Source organism: Labrus mixtus, chromosome 14 (assembly GCF_963584025.1).
Source record: "Labrus mixtus chromosome 14, fLabMix1.1, whole genome shotgun sequence".
NCBI classification, from domain to species: domain Eukaryota; kingdom Metazoa; phylum Chordata; class Actinopteri; order Labriformes; family Labridae; genus Labrus; species Labrus mixtus.
In genome coordinates, this window is record NC_083625.1 from 2146529 (window position 1) to 2172419 (window position 25891).

Consider the following 25891-nt stretch of genomic DNA (forward strand, 5'->3'; position numbering starts at 1 on the left):
AAAAATCACATATAAAGCCTTTAAAAAAAACCCAAATAAATCTGACTACATCATTTACATATATATAAAAAAACATTTTAAATGGAGCCCTCTTAAAGGATGCTTTAAATAATTCCAGTGTAATGAAGGCCGGATGTTAAAGGAGCTAGCCTCTCTTGGCTACTTGTGGATTCTAGTTCACAGGAAACGACTGCTGGATGTATGTACGGTTCACCAAAATCTGCATGCAGGCAAACAGCCAGAATAAGAGTTTACACTAACTCAGCACGGAGAGTTTGACTGAGTCAAAGGACATCCATCCATCCAGCAGCCAGTATGACGTGTTCAGAGACGAGGGCCGCCTCCACAATCCCCACCGGCCACGCTGGCTCACATTCTCCTAACAAACTGGATCGGTAAGCGTTTAAATAATAACGACCTCAGAGCGAGGTCTGAGCAGATGTACGGCTCGACAGATAAACACATCGCTTCTCTAATATTACTGCAAGTCAATGCCGTCCCGCAGGTCAGGAGGAGCTCTTGTGGGAAATTGGTTCTATCTATTTTCAGTTTTATGAAATGCACATGCTTTATTCATGTTTTTCCTCTGTTCCTCAGGAGTCTGAACGAGCTGAGAGTCTTACTCCTGGAATCACATCGTCACTCCCGAGACATGGAGAAAGATCTGACCCGAGAGGTGCACAAGGCCGAGTGGAAGGTCAAAGAGCAGAAACTTCAGGACGACATCAAGACCCTGCGTGACAAACTGCTGCTCCTGGTGAGAAAAAAAAAAACACTGATGGAGCTAACTCTGCTTCCAGCTACTGTCCCCCTTTTTTAAACACATTTCCTCTATTTCCTTCTGCGTTCTTCACATTGAACAAAATCTGAATGAAATATAACTCCAGGAAAACAGGCGATAAAAGCTTAGTCGTCACAGACAAAACCCAGCGTTTGACATTTTATCTGATCATGACCATGAATTGGTTGAGATTTTGGGAGACGTTCTAACAGAGCTCAGCAGTGACTGCCCGCTTTTTCCACGCCCTGGTTCCTCCATTGACGTTTGGAGGAAATCCTTTTATCTATATTTTTTAATCCTGGAACCATGGCAACCAGCTACCCGAATACTCTGGGCAATAAATCTGTTTTTCCCTATGCTGGGGAAAACAGAGAAAAGGGCAAAAGGTACAAGACTGAGAGCATCATTATTTCTGGGAGTAAAGGGAATACGTATCCGTTGACATTACGGCTGATGTGATCTCTACTTGTGGTACTACATTGTTTAGCCCTATAACAAAACTAAAGAACCTTCTTGTTTCAGGACAGATCTTCTTATTTAACTTTGGTCAAGAAAGAGAATTTCTCAAACTTTACATCTGACCTAAACCTGTGATATATATTATTTATACATTTATTTATAAAGCACATTTAAAAACAGCAACAGCTGACCAAAGTGCTGTACAATACATTAAAGAAACAACATGAGATCACAACATCCACAGGAAAGAGAGAAATATATATGTATACATACATATATAAAGAAAGAATATATATAAAAATAAAGAAAGCAACAAAGGAAACTGAAATAAACTATCTATTCAGGACCAGAGGACTCAAATGCTAAAATGTAAAAATATGTCTTGAGACGGGACATAAAAGAGTCAACCGAGGGTGCAGACCTGATGGGATGATGCATATATATATATATATATAGATAAGGATGATTATTGAACATTCAAAAAGTGACCTACATCTTGACACAAGTTAAAACATTCACCATCCAAATCAGTGCAACAGAGGCAAAGATAACCTGACTTCAAGTGTTTGTTAAAAACTCAGAATGTTGGATCCTGCAGTTCTCAAAAATGACTACCATGATTTAAAAACATCCAATCTCATAGCTCTCTTAAAAAACCTGTGCTTCTCCACACTGACCTACAGGAGTGTTCTGGTGCTGCTAGCTTAGCGCACACTGCTGTGAAGGCAGCTGCTGCTTAATATGTGCACTCTGATGATCCCTGAGAGAAAAACTGCTGATGTTAAATGTGCTCAAATAATCATCTTTTATATTCCAGATGTTTTGCTCACACACACTGAAGCATGAAGGAATGATTACAAAATGAGTTGCTTACAAGATTAGTTTACAAAAGATGTTTGTTTTTAGCTCGGAAGATGAAGAGCATAGAAGAAATTTTTATTTTCAGCATCAGTTTACGAGGACAACTTTAAAACAGAAGTGTATTTCTGTAATTGGAATTAAATTGTGGAATTCTTTAATTAATGATTTGAAGGGTTGTGTTCAGATATTTCAGTTTAAGAACAAAGTTATCAGACTGTATGAAATTGGCAGTTAGTGTGTTTTGTTTGTGTTTTCCGTCTTATTTCTGAGGAAGTGAAGACTGAATTGTCAGATTTGGTTTATGTTGGCATGATATTCATTCAGACCATCCAGACATTTATTGTTTGCTTTTTGAGTAAGGGGGCCGGCAAAACAAGATTTATTCTTCTCCCTGCTCCTTTCCGTACATGGGATAAAGTGTGAATTGTTTTTTCTTTTTTTTTTCTGTCGTGTGTTTTGACATGTAGGGAGCAAATTAAAAAAATAAAATGAAAAATGAAAAATGAAAAATGAAAAATGAAAAATGAAATGAAATGATTAAACAGCCGTTATCCTCCCGCCTTGTGTGTGTGTTTCAGGGTCGTGAACGGTCCTCCCCAGACCACCGGCGGTACTCCATGCTCGACCCCTCCGCCCTGGACTCGGAGGTGAGCCGCCTCCGCCAGCGGCTGCTCAACACCGAGGACGCCCTGAGGAACGCGCTGGAACACAACCAGCAGGTCGACCAGCTGGTGCTGGCCATGCGCAAGCATCCAGAGAAAAGCCCGGTAAAAAAAAAAAAACTGCAAAGACTTTACTTTCTCTCAGATGGTAGAAAACGGGGTGAGCTGGGTTTTTAGTCTGTGATGGGACGTCTTTCACAACCGTTGTCTGTGGTTTTTTTTAGGCGCACGGTGCAAATTCAGCCAATGGGATTCATCATCAGGAGGCGGACGGCACTCGAGATGTTGGTACTCTTTCTTTAAATTATCATCTATAAACATGGATATCACTGAAGCTCTCCTGAACTAAATCACTGATCCTTTGATTTTTTTTTTGCTTTTCAGGGTCAACACTGATATGAGCAGAAGAGACGAGAATAAACCGGGACACGCAGAGACTCTCACGACGACGTTTCTCCTGATTCTGATGCAAAACGGACAACCTGAAGAAAAAAATTCCCGTTTACACTTAAAAAACCAAAACAGCGACATCTCTATCCTGAGTGAATTTATGTGTTGTTGCAGAACGCTTTCTATTAGCCAATCATGAAGACCGCTTAAAGTACTATACAAATACAAACAAGGACATGGACATGAAGATTTATTATCGGTACAGCTCCTGCAGAGAAAAACAAAATGGCGACTTGTGATGCTTTACACTAGTTAGAAAGACCAAGCTGCCGGGAACTCTTGAGACAATTCTGAAATTTGGATCCGAAGACTAAACACGACCGATGGACAACGAGCTGGAGAAACTGGGTCTTTTCTCGTCTTTGTTTTTATTTATTACTTTTTTTTTTTTTTTTGCTCCTCAGCTTTTGTAACGATACTTTATGGATGAGCTGTGTCGGCCTGTGATACTCTGAGCGACTCTTTGAGGATGATACTGACGAGTTTTTTAACAGGGGGTTTGTCTCATTGGTCACCTTTAATAACACCTGATCAGAGAATTAGTGATGAAGCCTTTAAGGCCCTGACACACCAAGGAGGTCGTCGGTGCAGTCGGTGAGATGAATCTCTCTGATTGGCTGTTGGGAGGTTTCATTTCTCTCCAGCTCTCCTCACAGGTTCAGGTTCTCCCCTTGAGCATGTCTCTGTAGTCTCCATGCTTTCACCCATTAGTGCGGTTTCTCCTTATTTGTCTCCTCCTCCTCTTCTTTTCTTTTTCCCACTAAAAGACCAAGAACTGACAACGCCAGCGCCATTTTCTACTTTTTATCAGACATTATTCTCCATTAGTAGACGACCTATAATACGAGTGGTGACCGACAGCGGTGTGAAAATGGTCTTCTCGTATCATAACAACGGACTACCGCCCCCTGCTGGCACGGAGAGGTATTTCCTCTCACTGCATGAGCAGAACGTACGTGGTGGTTGGCCGTCGGCTGTAGTCTTTGCGGTGTGTTCAAGTGCAACTTTTTTGGCCACTAGTTCGTTGCTGTCTGCTTGGTGTGTCAGGGCCTTTACAGTTAGCTCAGACCAGGGTTCAAGGTCCTGGTAAAATGACCATCCAGTATTTATACCAATTTTCCCGTTTGGGGTCTCATGGGGCTGGAGTTGATCCCAGCTGTCATTGGGCGAGAGGCGGGGTTACACCCTGGACTGCTCACCAGTCAATCACAGGGCACCAGGAAAATATGTGGTAGTCAACGATCCAGCCTGAGAGCTCATTCAGTTCTCAATTATATACCAACAACTGCTCGACATATTGTTCACAAAATCCTCCACTAGCAGAGAGTCACAAGCTTTGACATTTCATCCACTAAATCCTCTCTTCAGGTGTTGGAAAAGGTGACTGTCAGACCAAGCTCCTTAAGAAAACAGTCAGTCTTCAGCCTTTGCACATCAGTGGACTCCCTGCTGGAGATTATTCCCTGGGAGGGAGGGGGGAGGGGCTGCTGAATCAGCTCTATGTCATGTTACTGTATGTTTATAGGATGAATATAGTGAATCATTCCAGACTTTTTTTGTGTTCTCTTTAAACCGTCTGACCCTCTACCGACACACCTCTTTACTCCATCAGCTGTTTTTATTTACAGTGTAACATGACAGACTTTGATGCACCAGTATTAATTCATTAATTCACATAAGATACAAACAACCGCAGCCCCCGCTTTGAGCCCATTTTCATGCTGTATGATAACGTCCTCTCTGACCTTTTTGTCGAGCTACTGAAGGGCTGTCACAGGAGCTAAAAAAAAAAGCCAAACTATGGATGTAAGATGTTACGCTCAACATCTGGATTTTCCCATTTATACTGTAAGTCTTCCAAATATTTTTTTCTCCATGTGTCTAAACGAGGACTTCCTGTTTGCAGATTCTTTTGCTTTACAGGAGACATCGCACCCGGGAGGTGAGCGGTGAGCGGCGGGGGAAATATGGGGTCTCCTGAGCAGAACATGCAGGGGCTCGAGCTAAGATAAAGCCTGCTTCTTCTTCTTTTTTTTCTTTTTTTTTTCTTTCCCCCACATTGGATATTGTACATGGCCTTTTTTCAGCTGGAGGGGGGTCGTACCCTTTGGATTATTGCTGCAATGGTTTCGGAGATTGAGTCATTAAATATTAACAATGTTGGCGAGGGCTTGGTGGTGTTTTATTTCATTCTCGTGTCCCTTCTGTGTGTTTGGTTTTTTTTTGAGGGCAAAGGCACCAGGAGATCAGAACGCTTTTTAAAGAGCGGTGTTAGATTTCACCACACTAAAAAGGTTGGTGGGGGGATTTTCTCTTATTATTTCTCCATTCCCTGAGCTGCTATCTCGTAAGGGCTTACACTTGTAAATCCTGCCCTCGTCTTGGGTAAATATTTGCTGGATGACGCCCAGAAGAGGAGACAGTAATTTATTTATTCCCCCCCCAAAAAATGGTTCCAAGCACTTTGATTGCTCAGATGAAACATGAAGACGTGACATGTTTATTTACAATCTTTTCATTTCTAACCTCCAGACGTATCTGCAAATGTCAGGTCTGATCCACACGTCCCCCGTTTCTTTGCCAGAGGGGCAGAGCGGTTATGCGGCTGACATTTGGATAAAGAAGTGATTAATTATTCACAGAATCAGAGGAAGAAGTGCGAGGCAGAGAGGCTCCTATAAATCACAGTTTGACTTCATATCTGATGATGTTTTAGAGATAAATTAAGGGTCAGATTCCAGATTCATTTAGTCACATATTTTAGAACAGGGGTTCCCAAACCTTTCAGCTTGTGACCCTCCAAAATAAGGGTCCCAGAGACCCCTACTGACCCTGGAGGGGAGGTGGTTAACATATATAACGCACACACAATAATGGGCCGATAAAACAACAATAGAATTCAATAATTTAGTCAATTATTGTAAGAATGGTTTGAAGAAGATTACAAGTGATTCTAATGTTTAGACTTTAACACTGAGTGGACGCAGCAAACGTAATAACCAGACACTCAGGTGTGTTCATGTTTATGTGTAAAGAGCAGCAGACGCCTGCTCTGTTGCCGTCATGTGCAAACTTAAATTTTAGGTGTTTGAACAGTTTTCATGTCACTTGATGGTTTGGTTTTTATTCAAAATTTAATTATTTTTTGTGTGTTTTTTTTTACAGTAATGGTTCAAATATACAATTTCAAATGATTTTAATTTTTTTATTTGTTTTTTTTGGAAAGCAACTCTTAACCCCCTCGGAAGGGTCCCAACCCCCCTTTTAGGGACCACTGATATAGAGGAGTATACATGTCAAATGATTATTATAAATGAGTTATTACACATTTATTAAACAATGTCCTTTTCTCAGGATTTGAACTTTAACCTAAATTTACTTTTTTAAGAGATGACAAGAAGTACGGATGAGGATAAGGGTCAAGTATGAGAAATAAAAAAAGAGAAGACAATATTTCATCAAGCTCTTTGATCTAAAACGTTTAAATGTCAAGAATACATTTTTAACACAATCGACTCACAAAATAGTTTTTTGACTTTTTCTCAATATTTCACGACATTTCGGTTTTATTCTCAAAATAGTTTTTTTTTACTTTTTTACTTATTCTTAAAGAAATATTTTGACCTTATTTTCAACATTTTTTTCAATATTTCGACTTTATTCTCTGAGAAGTATTTTCAACTTTACTGTCAACATTTTGACTATTCTAAAAATTGCAAATTTTTTCAAAAAATGTAAACTTTTTTCTTGACTTTTTCTCAATATTTCAACTTTATTTATATAAAATTGTATTTGGACTTTATGCTCAGCATTTCAGCTTCATTTCTTGACATTTTGACTTTATTCTCAAAATATTTTTTTAGCTTTATTCCCGACATTTCGATTTTTTTCTTCTTTACATTTTTGCTTAAATTCAAATTTGTATTTTAACTTTTTTTTCCGCAACATTTTGACTTTATTGATTATTATTCTTGAAGTTGTATTTCAACTTTATTCTCGACCTTTTGACTTTTTTCTCTACATTTAAAAAAAAAAAATCTTCCTCCTATCAATAATTATTTCTCATGTCTGGCCCTAATCATCTTCCGTACAAGATGGCAAAGTTGTAATAGCAATAAAATCCAAGCAACAGCAATAAATCAACTTTGAATAAACCTTTAAAAATAATCTGTAACTCTTCCTGCAAACTGCTTCCTGCAGTCTGAGGGATTTCTCAGAAAGTGTGAAGTTGCATCCAAGTGGCAGACAGAGATGACAACAGGCTCAGTCCTGATAATAATATAAGAATAAATTACATTCAGAATATTTCCCCGGCTGTGTAAATGTTGATCCCTGAGGCTCTGTTTTTTTTCCTCCGTTAATCCTGTATGTAAATCGCAGCCAATAGATGCTGTTGTTGAGTTGGGCTGGGATTAGCAGGAGGCGAATGAGTTTCAATTTTACTGGATTACAGAACAAAGAAAGGGGAAAGGGACACCCTGCTCTGTGAAGGGGGACACAAAAAGAGAAATAAACTTGGAATAAATACACAAATAAGACACCACAAAACGTGCCGTCGAGGTGGACAGTGTGATGATCCGGATTATGATGTTTTAGCAGAAACTGCGGCGACATTGTGGATGTGAATTGTGAGCGATTCTGATGGATTAAAACGGGGGAATAATAAAACCTATTCCGGGATTGACAGCAGCAACAAGGCTATTTAATCGCTAATTAAGGTGAGATTTCGCTGCCTCTTTTTATATTCATCAACATTATTACAGTTTGGTTGAAATCGGAGTGTCGGTTTGTGTGTGTGTGCTGTTAGAAATTACAGATTATAACCTCATTTTCTGGGCTGGGGGAGGGAGATGAAAGGAAAAGTGCTAACGCTAGTTAGCAAGAGAGAGGCTAACGCTGGGGAGCTAGTTAGCTCTGGCGCTAGTTAGCACAGGAGCTAACTAGCTCAGGAGCTAGCCTGCCCAATGTTATTGTGAGCCCGTTAGCTAATTATCAAACGGTGATTAGTTTAGACAGACGTTAATTAACGAGTGAAGAAAGGTCATGTTAGCGGAGAGGGGAAGCCTCCCTGTAACCTTTGCGAGTGGACATTTAGTCTGTGTTTTATTATTATTAGGATTCAGCTAAATTAACCTCTCATGTGTAATGCTAATCACTGATAAGGTTATCGAGCAACAAAAGCTAAAGAGCTAAAGTGTAAACAACGAAGCTAACAACAACAACAACAACACATTTAAACTTATTAAAACTGCCTTTTGTAGTTAATTACAGCCTTGTTACACCTTATTAAGAAGCTACAAACATACATAAGATATATAACTGTCCATTTAGAACAAGAGTGAGTTTAATAATGAATAATCTTATCTGGTTTAGTGAGTTTTATTAGAAATATAATCACAATTTAAACTCCAGTTAACTTTACAGTAAACTGTCTTTTTTATTTATTTAGGATAGACAAGGTTACTCTTCTCCACAGGCATCAGAGGGTCGTTTTTGTTGCCCCCCCCCCCCCCCCCCACAACCAGAGCTGGTTAAATTAATAATGGAGGCATGGAAATAATAATAACCAAGTTTTCACCAAACAGTTTCTATGTATGATACAACAACACTTTACATTAAGGTCACCATCTCTTCATATCTTCACTGACAATATTTCATCAGTTAGAAGACATTAATACACATTTATAACATTCATAACAAACAAACACAAACTCGAAAAGTGTCTGACACAAACAGCAGCTCGACATAAATATTTATCTTCGAGTAGTTGAGAAAAATAAAAAAAAAGTACCTGCAGCAACGAGATCAGAAGAAAAACATAGATTTATACCTCTGAATCCATTTCATATTTAAAGACCATCTAAAATATCACAAACACTTTCAATTAAGGGCCACAATATTCACCATTAACTAGTTGATTATTAGAATGCTAATTAGCATATTGGCTGCTTATTAATCATTATTAAGCGCTTATTAGTACCTTTTGCTATATGACCATATTCTATAGCTCATAGGTCATTGACTTAGAGTTTTCCCTCCTTATTACTGCTTATTCATGGTAAGTTAGGATGTGTAATGTGCTTTTGCTTCGTCTAATTTATAAGGGGATTCGACTTACAGCACTCTGTTTTACTTTTATTCTCCCCTTCTCTCTCTCTCTCTCTCTCTCCCTCCAAAAAAAACGGTCACCCTGCCTCTCAGCAGCGTGCTTTGAGGTGAAATAGCACAAACCAATTTTCTTGTAGCACGTTCCACATGTCTCACTGAACAGTCCTGCTATCAGGGATGCACAGATGTGTCGGTTCAACATCAGTATCGGTTTCATTTTCAAACATGGGAGAACATTTTAGTCATTCCGGGAGTCTTGCAACTAGAAGTCATAAACCAAATTTCGCTGTCCGAAATCGACAATGTGGATAAATTACTTCAAACATCTGTATCGTCATCATCATTTTCCCAATCATCTCTTGAAACAAATAAGAGGTAAAGAGTTATAAACAAGTTTAAGGATCAAAAAAAGAAGCTGCAGTTTGACTCTTTGCTCTCTGATAGAAGTCATTTCAAAACCTGCCGCCTATAAAACTTTGTCCGTTGTAACTCTTCAGATTAAATCCACAACACTCAGACGGATTTGTACACACGCTCGTTTCCTTTTGGCAGAACAGACCTCGATGTAATTTATTGAGCCTGTGCAGGTTTCTTATCCTCTGTGGTTCCAAGACGAGTCCTGCTTTTTAAAGGAGTTTCTCGCCTCTCTCATGTGATGTGAACTTTAGAGTGATTCTTTTTCAGGGACCAGAAGCTTTCATCTCATTAATTTTTTTACAGCTCATGACCATAAAAACATGAGCACACAATAATAACAAAGTAATAGTGCACGGCATGGTGGAAATACAACAGACACTACTTAAACGACAGCGGGACATTCTCTGCAGGCTTATTGTCACTGAAAACGTTTTTAAAACATACTATGCTGTCCATCCCAACATATGAAAGTAGATAAAAAGAAGAAAAAGAAAGACACTCTGAAATTCTGCATGGAGGTTAGGCCATCAAAGTCTCTGTTTGTCACCACAGAGCCATGTATGTGCATTTTTAAAGCCTTCAAACTGTCTGTGTCTTTATGAAAATGAGCACTGTGTGTTTATCACTCTTCAAAAAGGCGCAGATTTTACAGATGACTTTTGGCATCTCTGATTTTAACAACAATAATAATGTATAGATAAAAGGGGCAGTTCATAGGTTCCTCTCTCTGTCGTTCATGACACTCACATCCATCCATTATCTATACCACTTTTCCCGTTTTGGGTCGCGGGAGACTTGAGCCGATCCCAGCTGTCATTGGGCGAGACTGGACCCTGGATTGGTTGAAAGTCAATCACAGGGTTGACCACAGAAAACTCCTGATATTTCCAGGAGGGGTGCATGTGTCAACGCAAAACTGAACTTTTTCACTCGGTCTTCCCCTGGAGTTTCTTCTTCCAGACCCCTGGTATTTGTCCCGTGCTCAACTCTCCTGCTATTCAATGTGTAGTCTGCCATGACGACTCTCTGATCATAAACAGTGTCACATCAAATGGATTAAAAACATTCCAGTGTCAGGTTATCATGTAAGTACAAGACAGGCTAAAAATGTCCTTTAAATAATAATAATGTATTATCATAAAAAATATCCACTCTGCGCTCGTCTTTCTGCACGACAGCAATTGAAGCTTTTATTCTTCGTATGTTGAGCGTGATCTCTCTGGTCTGTTCTTGACCATTGAATGCTTCCTGGCATTGCAGCAGTTAAAAATCAGAACAGCAGTGATGAGGACATTCCCTAAATGTCGCAGCCTGCAGGCTCCGGGTGTAAACAAAGGCGTGATGTTGTTGTTTGCTTTGGTGAGAAGTTAGATTTTGTGCTGTCACACCACTCCCTCCCTGTCTCACTGTGACGCTACTCGTTATTGTAAAAATATCAGATATATGAAGTGAAGGAAACTGCGTATTTAATGTACAGATGCAAACTTTTAGCGATGCAAACAACTGAAAACAGTTCTCAAACCTCTAAAAGGTTGCAGAGGTCACATCTCAGTGACACCGCTCTTAAACTCTTGTTCCTTTTTTTGCACTCAGCAGGAGAAACAGAGAAGTTGCACTTTTGTGAGTAGGCTGCAGAAAACACCTGTAACAGTTTGAGTTTCAGACGATTCATTTCAGCACTCAAAACATCCGGTAGAACTTGTGATGATGACCTGAAATGTATGAAAATAAAACACAGATAACTAAACACATTCTCTGCAGGGTCATTGTCACTCTAAACATATTCACACATACTACACCGTCCATGCCAATATATGAAAGTACTTAAAAAGAAGAAAAAGAAAGACACTCTGTGTGAAGTTCTGCATGGAGGTTAGGTCATCTGTTAAGTCTGTGTTTGTCAGCAGAGAGCCATGTATGTGCATTTTTAAAGCCTTCAAACTGTCTGTGTCCTGATGAAAATGTAGCACTGTGTGTTTATCGACTCGTTGTATCACCTGAAGTTCAGTGGAAGAGTCAGAAATGGTCTGCAGGAATGTGAAATGTGTTTTAAGAATCCATGATCTCCTCCTCTACACACCACTAACTCCTAATTTCTACATGCTCCATCAGCACCGTGCACTATGCCGCTGTTCACTGCCACACTAGTCAATACTCCTTTTTCCACAGCGAGCGCAGCGGTCCAATCTCTGGAGCGTGTCAGCAGTGCCGCTACACTCTGCGAGTCTATTTTTCGACGTAGGACGCTGCAGGCATTCGTCAAGATGGACAGAATAGAACAACCCGGACAGGAAGTCAGACAAAGAAACTCACAGCGCGTTCGGTCAATTTAAAAATAAAACACAACATACAGACTCCTGATCGTATTTTTCATCACTTCATCAACATGACGTCAAAACAGGCACCGAGTGAACAACAAATCAGCAACATGTTGTTTTGATGTTTTTCTCTCTTTATTCCAGCGTGATCTTGTAGTTCTCCTGTGATCTTGTAGTTCTCCTGTGATCTTGTAGTTCTCTTGTGATCTTGTAGTTCTCCTGTGATCTTGTAGTTTTCTTGTGATCTTGTAGTTTTCTTGTGATCTTGTAGTTCTCCTGTGATCTTGTAGTTCTCCTGTGATCTTGTAGTTCTCCTCTGATCTTGTAGTTCTCTTGTGATCTTGTAGTTCTCCTGTGATCTTGTAGTTCTCCTGTGATCTTGTAGTTCTCCTGTGATCTTGTAGTTCTCCTGTGATCTTGTAGTTCTTCTGTGATCTTGTAGTTCTCCTGTGATCTTGTAGTTCTCTTGTGATCTTGTAGTTCTTCTGTGATCTTGAAAATTGGGAGTAAGAGTTGTCAAAAACTCCTTGTAGTGCTTTTCCAAGCTTACCACAGCACCTGCTTTACCTGCTACAGATTGAACAGCACATGCATCAGCCAAATGCAGTGCAGCCATTTGTTTTTTGTTCCTGGAGTGTGTGACCGTGACCTCCACCTGTTTTTAGATTTGCTCTGCTCAGATTCAACCCAAGCAGAGGTATAATTAGCCTGAATGGGAGAAAACAGCTGTGTAGGTGTGTTCAAGGTGTATTATAAAAAACCTTGTAAAAAACCTTGTCAATTTTTCTTTTTCAAGATAAACAGCAGGGTCTGAATTAAAATGTTTAAAATCATGCAAGAAAAATCATCCAACCAGAGCAGCTGGTCGGGCTGTGATCAGCCGTCTTGCCGCAGGACTAAAAACACGTGATTGGAAATTCAGCCTGACTTCAAAATTTAGTCGTACAAATCAAAAAGTCGAGGCTAAATCGGGCTGAAGTTGTTCAGTGTAACGTCTGCAACACTCTTAAAGTCTTGCAAAATGCATGACATCTCTGTAAGTGGTCATTTTTCTTAAGATTCTTATCAAGGAGGCAGTAAAATCTAGCTAACGGTCTCGACTGAGGGAAGCAGAAGTTACATTTCTTAACCTACAGAAACATTGTCAATGGACACAGGCTCCTAAAGCTCCAACTAACCTCAGTTCCCAGCTGTTTTTTTAGTGCAGCAGCTCAAAGAAAAACTGAACTTTATTCTAAGTGACGGTTTTGGCATGCCTTCAAAGTTTATGTCTCGACTGTCCAGACTGCATCTAAAAGATTCTTGATTTATTAAATTAGTTTCACACAAGAACGTTTTCTGAGATGAACTATAACAGGGCTGCAAAATGATCCCAAAGCTTCCTCTGGCTCACAGCGTTATCCTGAGCTGACTGTTTATCCCCACCTTCCTCCTCCTCCTCCTCCTCCTCTCTTCTCTCTCTTCTTCCTCCTCTCTCCTCTCCTCTTCCCCCTCCTCCTCCTCCTCTCTTCTTCTTCGTCTCCCTTTTAAACATGCGAGGGGAAAGAGGCCGGCTATTTCCAGGCTGTAATAATTTAGGAGGGGGCTAATGTTTGCTGTGGCCTCAGGGGAGGCAGATTTAGACGGCCAATAGACTTGGCACAGCCAGACTGTTGCAGCTGAACCCCACCACAACACAAACACACACACACACACACACACACACACACACACACACACACACACACGCCCGCCCTCCTCTTTCTCTCGCTGCCTCTGCCTATCTCTCTCCGCCTCTCTGTGTCCTCTCTCTATTGAGTCAGTGGTTTCGGGCTTGCCAGAGGCGAGTATAATGGTTCCCAGTGTCTGCAGAGATTAAAGGCCAGGGCTGCATTGTTCAAATGCCCCGAGATTAGTTTCCAAGGAGACGGGTTTCAGTTGCCATGAGAACATAGTGCCTGGCTTTAGCCGAGCCGTTTTTCCCTTTTAACTCTTCCTATCCGTTTACCACTATGGACATCGTAGTTTGTGGGATTTGGAGGTTTTTGGTATGAAATTTCAGTTTAATATGCAGAATTTTTATGTCATTTTAATGCAGTTTTTCCATCCAGGTCCAGTCGTCTCTTACTTTAATACCTCTCCGACAACAGCAAAATCAAATAAATCTGCACATTGTTTGATAAAAAATCTCATTAATGACATTTAAGACAACATGTCTAATCTTAGGGTGGTTTCACATTAGGGACCCGGGCCCTGAACCGAGTACACTTGACCCCAAAGTCCGGTTCATTTGATCAGTCTGACTCTGAACACAAACGTAATCGTACCGTACTCGGGTACTGTGCCAGAGTCCGCTTGAAGAGGTGGTCATCGTTGCATTTTGTATTTGTATCATGTTGAAGTTTAAAACCCGATCAGTGAACCGTCTCAACAACTACTGGATTAATGTCATATAATTCCAACATTCTTGTCCCCCTCCCCATAAATTGTAAGACGTTTTGTTATCCCGTCTTTTCCCCTCCTTGAGAGCTAAGTAGTAAAAGCTGTCATGTCTTTCTGAGTTGTTAGTGTGGCTGCAGAATCTGCCGTGTGAGTGAATCCTACAAGGTGAATAAGAAGCCTCTCCTCTGTTTTACATCCTTCTGACTGTCCTCTTGATTGCACGCTAACATTTGCTTAAAGTCAAACTAAATGTGCCCCTCAGCAGAAACTGCTTTGAATGCAGCCTCGTCGTTGCAGCGTGCGTTCAGGGCTCACACACACTGGTTTCTGCCCGTGTGTGTCGCGCTGTGGCCCGTCTGTCTAAACTGTGTTTCATCTGGTTCCCCGCAGAGGCCATGGCTCAGATGAGGAAGCTGGCATGCGACGGCATCAGGGCCAACTCCCGGGGCGAGCTGCAGGTCCCGCTGGTGTCTGCCAGACAGGAGATCCTCACCAGCCTGGTGTCTGCGCTCGACTCAGTGGTATGTCCCGGATCATGCAATGTTTTAAAGATCTTACCCTGTTGACTCAGGATGAGGAAAAGTCCAACTGAAAACATGCTAATACACAGCTTTGTTATATTTCTGTTTCTTGTTTATAATGATAAGCATCAAACTGAACAGGGTAACAGAGAGGGGAATCTAAAATCCAGTTCTTCTAGTTCTTCTTTTGAATTCATCTCTTGCATGCCTTCCTGAAACATTCTAGTATTGACTTGTGAATAAACGATTTCTGTGTCTCTGTTCTGCAGTGCATGGCGATGTCTAAGCTCAACGCAGAGGTTGCGTGCGTCACGATACACGAGGACAGCGTGATCGCAGTCGGCACGGAAAAGGGCAGAGTGTTCCTGAACTCCAGGAGGGAAATCCAGACAGACTTCTACAAGTTTTGCCGTAAGTTTTTTGCTGATCCCCTATCATTGAAGCTGCAGCAGGAACGAGGCGAGTTACGTCAGATCATCAGACGCCATCTGTGTCATTGTCAGGCTTGTTCTCCCTGCAGGATTTTGCAGATTTTGTGATCGCACACATGCAGAATCAGCCACAATAATGCAGCATGTCTGCAGTCAAAACAGGAGCACTTTCACCATTTTTATCTTCAAACACACAGTATGCATATTCTAGAAAAAAAGGATTCAAAATAAAATCTAAGGAGGTAGATTTATGCTAATGTTGCAACTCTTGCTCGTCATTTAGAGAGGTTAAACCAAAGGTCATAGAGGAGTTAAAGGTCACGCTGCATTCAGGAACATTCAGGATCTATTGTTAACTTCAACCTCAAGTTCGGACTTGAGGCTCAGTATTCCTTCCTGTGCTTTGTGAGAAAGTATTCCAGTCTTAATCAAAGTGAAAATCTCCGTCTATCAGCCTTCATTTCTTTTAAACAAACTAGTATGCAAGTTAGTAAGCTGAGCCACCTGTTGACCTCGAGTGGAAATGTAAAAACGGCCGATCATTTTCTGAGACTCACTTTAGAGTTCAGCTTAAAGGAAGAATGTGCAGCATGTTCCACATAAATAAATCATAAAGTCTGTCCTGTGTAGATGTGTCTCTGAGTCATGACTGTCTACAATGAGGGAGAAGCTCGAGTCCCGCTGGCTGTGTTGTTGTCAGAGCCGTGTTTACATGGACGGGACGGCCGGCTCCTCCCCTTGTGTATAAAAGCTGTTTTAGTCAAGAACTAGAGAGAAGAAGAAGAACATACTCACTGATTATTTGGATGTTAGTAAGAGTTTTTAGATCACGCTCATTCTGTGTCAGTTTACATGAAATGTGAAGCTACGAGCTAACTAAAGAGCGCTAACATTAGCATGCTAACACAACAATGCAGGACACAGCTGATGTGAAGCTACGAGCTAACTAAAGAGCGCTAACATTAGCATGCTAACACAACAATGCAGGACACAGCTGATGTGAAGCTACGAGCTAACTAAAGACCGCTAACATGCAGCTCGCGCAAAGGACAATTTTGGACCACCAATTGCGCTTAATGGTGCTTAATTATGGTGCGCTCTGATTGATAACTCCTTCTTGGAATTGCGAGTGGAGAGGGGGTTGGAGGTGTGTCTCTGGAGGAGAGCGGAGGCTTCAGTATGGAGGAGGCATGGCCAAACAGCAGTTTGTTTTGGTTTCATGCTGGAGCTCAAGGGCGACATCTACTGGATCAAAAAGTCGCACATTCTTCCTTTAAGCTACTGCGACTTCAGTATTGCAAATCATTTAGCTTAAGTTTCTGTGCACGTTCTTTAAATGTTTTTATTTCACTGGATTTTGAATGTTGTCGTGCACTCTGTCATCTGGCTTCAGGGGCGCCATGTCTTCAAAGTCTGACCACATCCAACGCCCATACCAAAGACCAGGAAGGCGATCACAGCAAACCGAGTAAGGACGGTGATCACGGGAAACCGAGAGCTCCATCGGACGCTCAGTCCAACGTCTTTGTTCTGAGGAAGATGGTGGAGGAAGTCTTCACTGTACTTTACAGTAAGGAGTCATATCGTTTAACCTCTGATCTCCTTTTTATGCCTCAAAACGCTTTCATTCCGTTCATCGTTGACACGTGCTTCAGAATTACCTGGATAGAAATACATTCTTTCCAAATAATCAAAATAAAAGACCAAATAAAATGTTTTTTTTGTTATTCAGGAGCTGAGAAAAAGCTGTTTTTATTGAGATTTACTTGCATATTTATTTCTGGTGCGTCGTGCAGGTGAGGCTGTGGGGAAGAGCAGCCTGGTCCCTGTGCCTTATGAGTGGATCCAGAAGGACCCCGGCTGCGTGGTGGCTAACGGTTTGCCCGACGGAGTCACCCTGAAGAAACCCTCGGAGTACGACACCAAGACCCTGATGAAGATCCTGGAGCAGAGCCACAGAATCCACTTCACAGTCAAACGGTACGGCCTGCACACTAAGAGGTCTTTGTTGCTGCTTTTAATCAGATTATGAGAAGCAGCTGTTTCACATCCGGTCGCTCTGATATGGAAACAAAAATTGAGTTTGGGAGTCTCTAATGCTTTGCAGAGATATACACGTTTGTGTGATGGGGGGGACCGAGCTGTGTTTGCAGCTGGTTAGTGGTAGCAGACAGGCTCTGGTGCATTAGTGAGGGATTGTCTAGGTTTTCATTCAGCTGTAAGAAAACTACTTTTTCATGTTTTGCACTCCTCTGAATCTCTAGAACATTTCAGGCAGACTGTTCCTGAAATCTTCCTTTACTTATCTGCTCATAAAACGATCGTTTCACTCTCAGGTAGCTCGTGGTCAGTCTACCTCTGGATGGTTATGACATCATGACTAATAATCAAATCCCCTATGGAGAAACTGTTGCGCTCCATGCCTTTGTTTTCATATCAATGCTACATGTAGATCAGCATATTCAAGGTATCAGCAACAGATTGGAGAAGAAATGCATCATCTTCTCTTGCACTTGCGGTACATTTTTCCTGAATATTTCCTGCTGCATTCTCACATCATCTCACCCCGATTTCATGCGGAAAAATAACTAGGGGGCTGTTCAGGAACATTTGGCTTTTTTGCGTTCACACATGCAGCTCAACCGGAAAAATTTCAGGACGTTTTCAGCTGTTTTTTGAAAAAAGCTCAAGTCTCATATTCGCTCCTTTTACTAAATCTGGTAAGATCTGAACAGCTCCCCTTTTGTTGAAGCCTGTTAATAAGCTGTCTGAGGAAGCTGGTTAAATCCATGGAGACCTAATCTGAGGCGTCTGTCAGGAATACGACGCTCATCCTGACTGGAGTTCATCAAAATAAATCAAGAGCCCCGGAGTTACTCAGTGACTTTAAAAACTCTTTCAGACAATTAACACTGAAGGAATCCCGTAAAAAAAAAAAAAACAGCATCTTGGAAGAAGCTGAGCAAACAGTAGTGGCAGCTCTTCTGGCAGACGCTCCTGATGTCCGATTTTGGCTGAGGAGGAACTATTGACGCCCCTCCTGTGAACGATTGCAATGCCTCCTCTTACTGTCTAATCTGGACACTATGCTATTGTTCTATGTATGCGTTAAGAGATTTTAAGTTGACATTTATATCCTCTGTCACATCCACAGTTACAGTTTCAGTTTGTGAGAAACACTGATTGATTTAAAATGAAACTTAACCAGTTGTTGGCGGCATCAAACCAAAGTGCAAATGTTTAGTTTTTTAAGATAAAGAGAACTAAACTGAAGGGAAGAAAGTGAAGAAGCTACAGATAAACATCGTCAAGGAGATGTCAAAACAAACACACAGATTTGTTTTTGACAGACACTCTGATGGATCCTCAAAATGACCTTTTTCTTCTTCTTGATTTTGTGTGTCTGTCCGCAGGCCGGCAGAGGATTTGTCTCGAGAATCCAAGCCCAGCTCGGACGTCAATCACAATTCCGCCTCCGCCGTCATGACGCCCGGCGGCCACAGCGCGGGGAAGACCTCTGCGCCGGGGGTCGCGCCATCGAGCCCCGCCACGTCCAGTAACTCTGTCCTGTCGAGCTTCCTGTACGGCATGCCCATGTCCTCCAAACCTCACCCCGATGGGAAGCTGGATTTTAAACCCATGTCCCTCCTCAACCTGGGCAAGGACAGAGCGGCCAACTGGAGCGCAGGGGCCGAGAAGATGTGCACGTCCATCAAGGACGGTGAGAGTTTCATGATTGGTTTACGGGGTATGACTAGGAATCTACTTTTGAGCAGGGGAGACGGTTTGCTCCATAACACCTGTTCACATTTCTGGCTGAAATTCAAGTGAATTTTTCATTTTCAGATGAGACCGCGAGGCTAACCGGTGAGCAGGGTCAGAGCCCTCCTGGTATCCACATCTCGAAGAGGCTTCTCTTTTCTATCGTTCACGAAAAGTCAGGTAAGATTGACGTCTAACCGCCGACATGTCATGCCTTTTGTAACCATCTGTGGTGCAGACACTGACACAGCAGGAACAAACATGTGCACAGCCTGGTTTAAAAAATGATCTCCATCTCTCTGCGCACATTAAATGAAGGCTTAATGTTCTGCATATTTGCATATTTAGGGGCGGGGCTGAGTTGACTGACACGTTGTTGCATTGTAGATGCATTGTAGTCCCGCCTCTTTGCCTGTTACTATGGTGATTAAAAGTAAGTTCAGCTCAGCGTTTTCAATATAGACCTGCAGTCATGGGGTCCAAAATGGCTTCTCAGAAATCAGTGTGGGCATGGTATATTTATCTTTATCTTACAAATAAAGTCTGTAAATAAATATAACTCTATCATAGATTATTATTATAATCGGACCCCGATTCATACAGAAAAAATGGAGACCAGGAAAATACAGGATGTCACACAGATTTTTACCCAGAGCTTTATTTGTGGTAAATACCCCCCATGAAAATAATTAAAGGTTAATAATAAAACAAACAAAAGAAAAGGGGCCGACCTCGCAATGGGTCGTCTCTCTCTCTGCACCTCCCCCCTAAAACTACCTAATGAAAACAGCTAATGTAGAGAAAACAAAAACGCTGTAAAACAGGACTCCCAGTGGTCTCCTAAAATAACAAAACTCAGCAATCTAAACATGCAAAGGTAGGAAAACAAATATCTGAGAAAACATGGAGAGCAAAGAGCTCCTCACCTTCTGCTGCTCAGAGTGTGCCAGCCTGAGACTCTGCACCTCCTGCCACCCTGTACCACCTCCTCCTACGTGCTGCAAGCACAGGGAGGAGGGAGAGGGAGAGAGAGAGGGGGGGAGAGATGGAGAGAGAGAGAGAGAGAGAGAGGGAGACCAGTGAGCGAGCGAGCCCATAGAGAGGGAGAGATGGAGACCAGAGAGACAGAGAGAGGGAGACCAGAGAGAGAGACCAGAGAGAGAGAGAGAGAGGGAGACCAGCGAGCGAGCGAGACCATAGAGAGAGAGAGAGAGAGATAGCGAGACCAGAGAGGGAGACCAGCGAGCGAGCGAGCCCATAGAGAGGGAGAGATGGAGACCAGAGAGAGAGAGAGAGAGGGAGAGAGAGAGAGAGGGAGGGAGAGAGAGAGAGAGAGGGAGACCAGAGAGAGAGAGAGAGAGAGAGAGAAAGAGAGAGAGAGAGAGAGGGAGAGAGAGAGAGAGGGAGGGAGAGAGAGAGAGAGAGGGAGACCAGAGAGAGAGAGGGAGGGAGAGAGAGAGAGAGAGGGAGACCAGCGAGCGAGACCATAGAGAGAGAGAGAGAGAGATAGCGAGACCAGAGAGAGAGGGAGACCAGCGAGCGAGCGAGCCCAGAGAGAGAGAGAGAGAGAGGGAGAGATGGAGACCAGCGAGCGAGCGAGACCATAGAGAGAGAGAGAGACAGAGAGAGAGAGGGAGACCAGCGAGCGAGACCATAGAGAGAGAGAGAGACAGAGAGAGAGAGAGAGAGATGGAGACCAGAGAGAGATGGAGACCAGAGACCAGAGAGACAGAGAGAGAGAGGGAGAGAGGGAGACCAGGACGATATATGACGTCGTAATAATTCTGCATCTCTCAGTTTTTCAGTCTTACATCTCAACTAAAGTCAACAAAAATGTCGTATTGTTAGAGCTCTGATACGTCGTCCTCCCTGACATAATAACAGAAGTGAACGTCTGCTCTCCCAGACGAGGATTTGTGCACTTAATTTAGCGTCCCTCCTGTGTTCTCCTGCTGAATGTGCAGGCTCACGCAGAAAGCCAAGTGTTGTTTACCGAACAAAAGAGCTTAACGAACGCTAACGCTCAAACATTAAGGGGTAAGCTGCTAATATGTCAAGAATAAGCCCATAAGAAGATTGCACTTTCCCCAAGTTGATACTGAGTAGATGAAGAAGATTAATGTTGGATTGTTTTGCCTAACCACATTGAAATAAAGCCTTTAAAAATCAGCGGGCCTCTTGGGTTTTGAACGGAGTTGTTTTTTGGGTTTTTTTGCAGAAAAATGGGATTCTTTCATCCGGGAAACTGAAGACATCAACACGCTGAGGGAATGTGTCCAGATCTTGTTCAACAGCAGATACGGTAAGGGAAGCCTCGCTCGATTTTGCATATTTTAATTTTTATTTTGGACATGTTGTACATGAATATCTCTCTGCCTCCTCAAAGCTTTTTGTTGAAGCACAGCACAGAGATGATGCTGCTGTGTGTATCTGTGGATGTTGAAGGATTGGGGTCAGTGTTTTTGGTTTGATCATCTTTTCCTCCCTGATATTCAGGACCCTAAAATAGAAAAAAACAAGATGGTTTCCAAATGAGGCGAGATCACTTCCTGAAATTTTTGCATTGTTTGTGTATTTAAACGTATTCAAAAGACTGCACTGAACCATTAGATACCGTGTGTGTGTGTTTGTGTGTTTGTGAGAGTGTGTGTGTCTCTACAGGCAGTTTCCACAAATTAAGGAAAAAAAACCCACATATCCACATTGCGGCTCGTGGGATCTGTTTCCAGACTTTTTGATCCCGGCCCACAGCGCCGATTATCTTCCCCTTAAAGTTGACTTTCTTCTTTCGCTGGAATTATCCTCCCTCCTACAAACCTTTCCATGGGGGTGTGCACGCCACTGGAGGCTGATTTTCCTCATGCAAATTCATCCCAATGACACACTGTGGTTCTGTAGCATCATCCCGCCTCCTCAGCACTGCAATAATATATATAAAAACATTTGAGTTCTTTTCGTCTTTATTGGAAGTCTAAAGTCGAAGTGCAACTTTCCTGGATGGAACAACTCAGGGCGCTCTCACAAGAGGAAGAGTCCAGTTTGTTTGACTAGTTAGAGCTTGCATGACGTTCTGTACAAGAGGTCACCGTGCTCAGGCCCGGTTAGTTCTGGAGCAGTGTGAGTGCAGGCCAGCGGGGGAATGGGCTTCAGTACAGTACGGAGGAACTTAGCCTCGTGTGAGAGCGCCCTAAGAGGATTTTAACTGCAGTTTTTAACAGTTCAGAGAGGCGCAGCTTTCCTGCTGGTGGGCGTGGTCCCGGCACATTCAACCGACACGCCCACAACATCAAAGAGCAGAGAGATTAGTTATTTTTCATCATTTTGAAATGTAATTTTTTTAATTAAATTTTTATTTTTTTTAATTTTTAAGATTTATTTTTGGGCTTTTTGTGCCTTTAATGTAGAGATAGGACAGTGGATAGAGTTGGAAACCAGGGAGAGAGAGTGGGGAATGACATGCGGGAAAGGAGCCACAGGCCGGATTCAAACCCGGGCCGCCCGCTTGGAAGACTACAGCCTCCATACATGGGGTGCGCGCACTAACCACTGCGCCACCAGTGCCCCAAATTTTTTCACTTTCAATGCAAATATTTTGTTGCTTTTAAAATACTTGTTTTCTATAAAAAAATGTTCGATCCCTGTGTCCTCTCCCTCCAGCTGAGGCTCTGGGTCTCGATCACATGGTGCCTGTTCCCTACCGTAAAATAGCCTGCGACCCCGGGGCCGTGGAGATCATCGGCATCCCTGACCAGATCCCCTTCAAGAGACCCTGCACCTACGGAGTCCCCAAACTCAAACGCATCCTGGACGAGCGCCACGGCATCCGCTTCATCGTCAAAAGGTGATCGACGCTTAGCATGCTAAACTTAGCTTGTGGTTAGAATTTATAGATGTTATAGGAATCAGTTCTGCCTCAAGATGTTTCCAGAGGGAGCACATGAACGCCTTCTTTCTTCTTCTCTAATTAAATTAGCCACTCGGCGCAGATTATAGTTCACTCACTCGGAGCTTCATCGCCGTCCAGCTCCTCTCCAGAAAACTCCAGCGTGGCATCTCCTCTGAATCATTTAATAAGCAGCGAGCGAGCCGGCCTAAGCCATCTGTCCGTTTAACGCCTGTTTTCCTTCAGCACACCGAGTACCCGCTGACTGCTTCACCGTCTCCTCTCGCGTCCCTGATGACTCTCCCTCAGTCGCCAGCATATTGCCGCTGCTCGGCTCATCCGTTTGTTTGAGCTAATTTAAACGAGCCGCCATGCCCTGTTGTCAGATAACGAATCCAGCAGGCAGCTCATTACTGTAATACAATTAGGGAAAGATGGGAAATGTGATTAATGTAGAATTGCATCAGGTTGGCATTGTCACCGAGAGATGTTCCAGATGTGGGGGCTTGATGTTCTCGTCTCGTGACAGCCCGTTTTCAAATCTTAATTAACCGATCATTTATCCTAATCGTCGGCAGCTTTAACTGAAACCTGAAGTTTGTTTTCATTTAAAGCTGAAACTCTCTTATTCATCGTTTTTTTAAGTTGCAACCCGTTCAAGGACAAAACCACTCTCCTCTCTCAGGGCCAGACCATCAGCAGCAGCCATGACTGCGTCCGTCCTCGGCCACTGGCTCGGCCTCTCGATCTGCCCGGTCCTCTCCCTGACAGCATCTTCAGTATTTGAGTACACTGTAAAGTAGAGTACACTAAACATCTTATTTAAAGGTTATTTTGCACGGAAACAAGACGTTAATGATTTTGATGATGCCCTGATTTTTTATATCAAATTACGGTAACTTTAGTTAGAGTTTACATCATCAAAAGAATCCTGAAAACATTAATGACTAACTTCCCCAGGTGTGTTTTAGGTGTAACTATAACATCCTGTTGGCAAGGTATTCATAGTTAGGCATGTGTCTGACATTATTCTAAGCTGGGCGCGTTGTAACGGAGGTTTAAAGTTAGACTGAGACAGCATTTCCAACATGGCGGCGGCTGTCACCAATGGGCTTTCTATGAATATGTACAGCGTATGGGCAGAACGCTGCAGGGCTACCAGGGGAGGGCTGCTCTCCAGTGCTGGGAGAAGAGAGTCTATGTAAGAGATTTCAGCGCCTTACAAAGCCGTCTGGTGAAATTCTTGGTTTCATATCGGGGAGCTGTCGCCTGATTTACAGGACAAGCCGCTTAGCGCCCTCTGCAGACTCATCCTGGGATTACTCCAACACACGTTTACCTCATGAGCTAAAACTTTGCCCTCGTTTAGTCTGAGCATCCAGTTTTAAAAAGGGGTATCATCAGAATCGGCTTCATATTTCTTTGTCCTTTTCAATTGTGGAAAAACCACTAAAATAATTATAAAATATTAGTCATAGACGATGATTGAACATATTTAAAACCCTGTTGGGAGAGGGACTGTAAAAGTTTCCCCGTGCTACTTAAAAAAAGAAGTCACAGTAACAGCTGCAGACCATCAGTCTTATTCACCAATGACCTCGATATGTAAAATTAGGTCATGTGGCTTAAGAAAGGAAGATAGTGAAGTAATTATAGATACTCCCATAAACTCAAAGAACGATAAAAAGGAAACACATTTCCTCTCTCCCGTCAAAACGTTTAAGGTCTGAAGTGAATAGTTTCACAAACGAACGTAAATAAAGGAGACTTTAGACTGAAGATTAGGATCGCAGCAGGAGAGGAATGTCTCTGACAGGCTGAGCAGAAACATGTGCCAGGAGGAGGAGGAGGAGGAGGAGGAAGTCCAGAGAAAAATTCCCATCCACAGATGTATTTTTAGTCGGAGGGATTGAGTGATAAGAGAGGAATGAGTCAGTGGCTCGATTGTTTCCCTCAGACTGATTAGTGAATGTGCTCAAAGAGCTCTCCACATGTTCTCTCTTTGCATCATCATTTCTACCCCGAGAGCTCAAACCCTCCCTCAAACTAAAAACTTCTCCCTCTTCTTTTTGTGTTGCAGGATGTTTGATGAAAGGATTTTCACAGGTAAGACTGTGGTTAATCATCTTAACTTGAATATGAGCTGTGGTTTCCTCTCATTAATAAAACAACGTTTGCTGTTTTTTCTTTTTTTTTGCCTCTGTGTGACGTCTCATGCCAATGTCTCTAATTAAACTGGAAAATATGCCACTTTATCTCGAACAGCGGGGAAGAAGTGTGCCAGCAGAGTGGGAGGAGGATTTCTAATTGAGTTATATATTTCCTGAGACTGAAGGCTTTTGGCTTTGTGTCCTCCAAAAGCTTCAAACATGAATGTTTCCTTTAGCTTACAGTATCAACCTGCGGCAACTCTGCAGACTTATCTCTGCAGGCTGTCTTCATCAGTGGCCATTTTAAAGTATGTCCATGTAGCTAAAACTAGTGTAGAGCAGCGTAAAGTAGAGCTGCATGAAGTAGTTACTCCTTTAAATGTTTTCATAATGAATCCTGTTTGAGTTACATTTTGATTCAGGTGAAACATGTTGCACTCTTAAGGCCTCGTGTCCACCTAGCGTTTTTTTCTGGGTTGAAAAGCGCTGGCTGTGCGCTCGGTAGTGTTTGCATGATGCGTTGAGAAAAGAGCTGCACGTCCGTCCTGTCTCTATGACAACAGTCTGTTGACAACGGACGATGTACGATTTTTAACTGAATCTTTTTTTATTTGAGATCGTTTATTTCCCCGATCAGACACAGAGTGAGGAGGATGTGGGTACAAGA

General features: G+C 42.4%; 2 protein-coding genes across 6 annotated transcripts in view; both read left to right on the forward strand.

The window, feature by feature from the left end:
* Positions 1–5382, forward strand: part of clip2 (CAP-GLY domain containing linker protein 2) — a 43970-nt gene extending 38588 nt beyond the window's left edge. For 2 of the 3 annotated variants that reach the window (XM_061056357.1, XM_061056359.1), the window contains 4 exons: positions 598–757; positions 2680–2868; positions 2988–3051; positions 3148–5382. In XM_061056357.1, the coding sequence (XP_060912340.1) occupies positions 598–757; positions 2680–2868; positions 2988–3051; positions 3148–3164 (430 nt within the window). In that variant the 3' untranslated portion in view covers positions 3165–5382. The remainder of the gene's footprint in view (positions 1–597; positions 758–2679; positions 2869–2987; positions 3052–3147) is intronic. The other variant, XM_061056358.1, reaches the window with a different exon arrangement.
* A 2166-nt stretch (positions 5383–7548) lies between these two features.
* The window catches only part of gtf2ird1 (GTF2I repeat domain containing 1), a 34985-nt gene continuing 16642 nt past the window's right edge, over positions 7549–25891 (forward strand). The window contains exons 1-10 of one of the 3 annotated variants that reach the window (XM_061056125.1): positions 7549–7931; positions 14868–14998; positions 15268–15409; positions 16823–16999; positions 17226–17409; positions 18843–19150; positions 19276–19371; positions 21410–21493; positions 22849–23032; positions 25155–25180. In XM_061056125.1, the coding sequence (XP_060912108.1) occupies positions 14873–14998; positions 15268–15409; positions 16823–16999; positions 17226–17409; positions 18843–19150; positions 19276–19371; positions 21410–21493; positions 22849–23032; positions 25155–25180 (1327 nt within the window). In that variant the 5' untranslated portion in view covers positions 7549–7931; positions 14868–14872. The remainder of the gene's footprint in view (positions 7932–14867; positions 14999–15267; positions 15410–16822; positions 17000–17225; positions 17410–18842; positions 19151–19275; positions 19372–21409; positions 21494–22848; positions 23033–25154; positions 25181–25891) is intronic. The other 2 variants (XM_061056124.1, XM_061056126.1) reach the window with 2 other exon arrangements.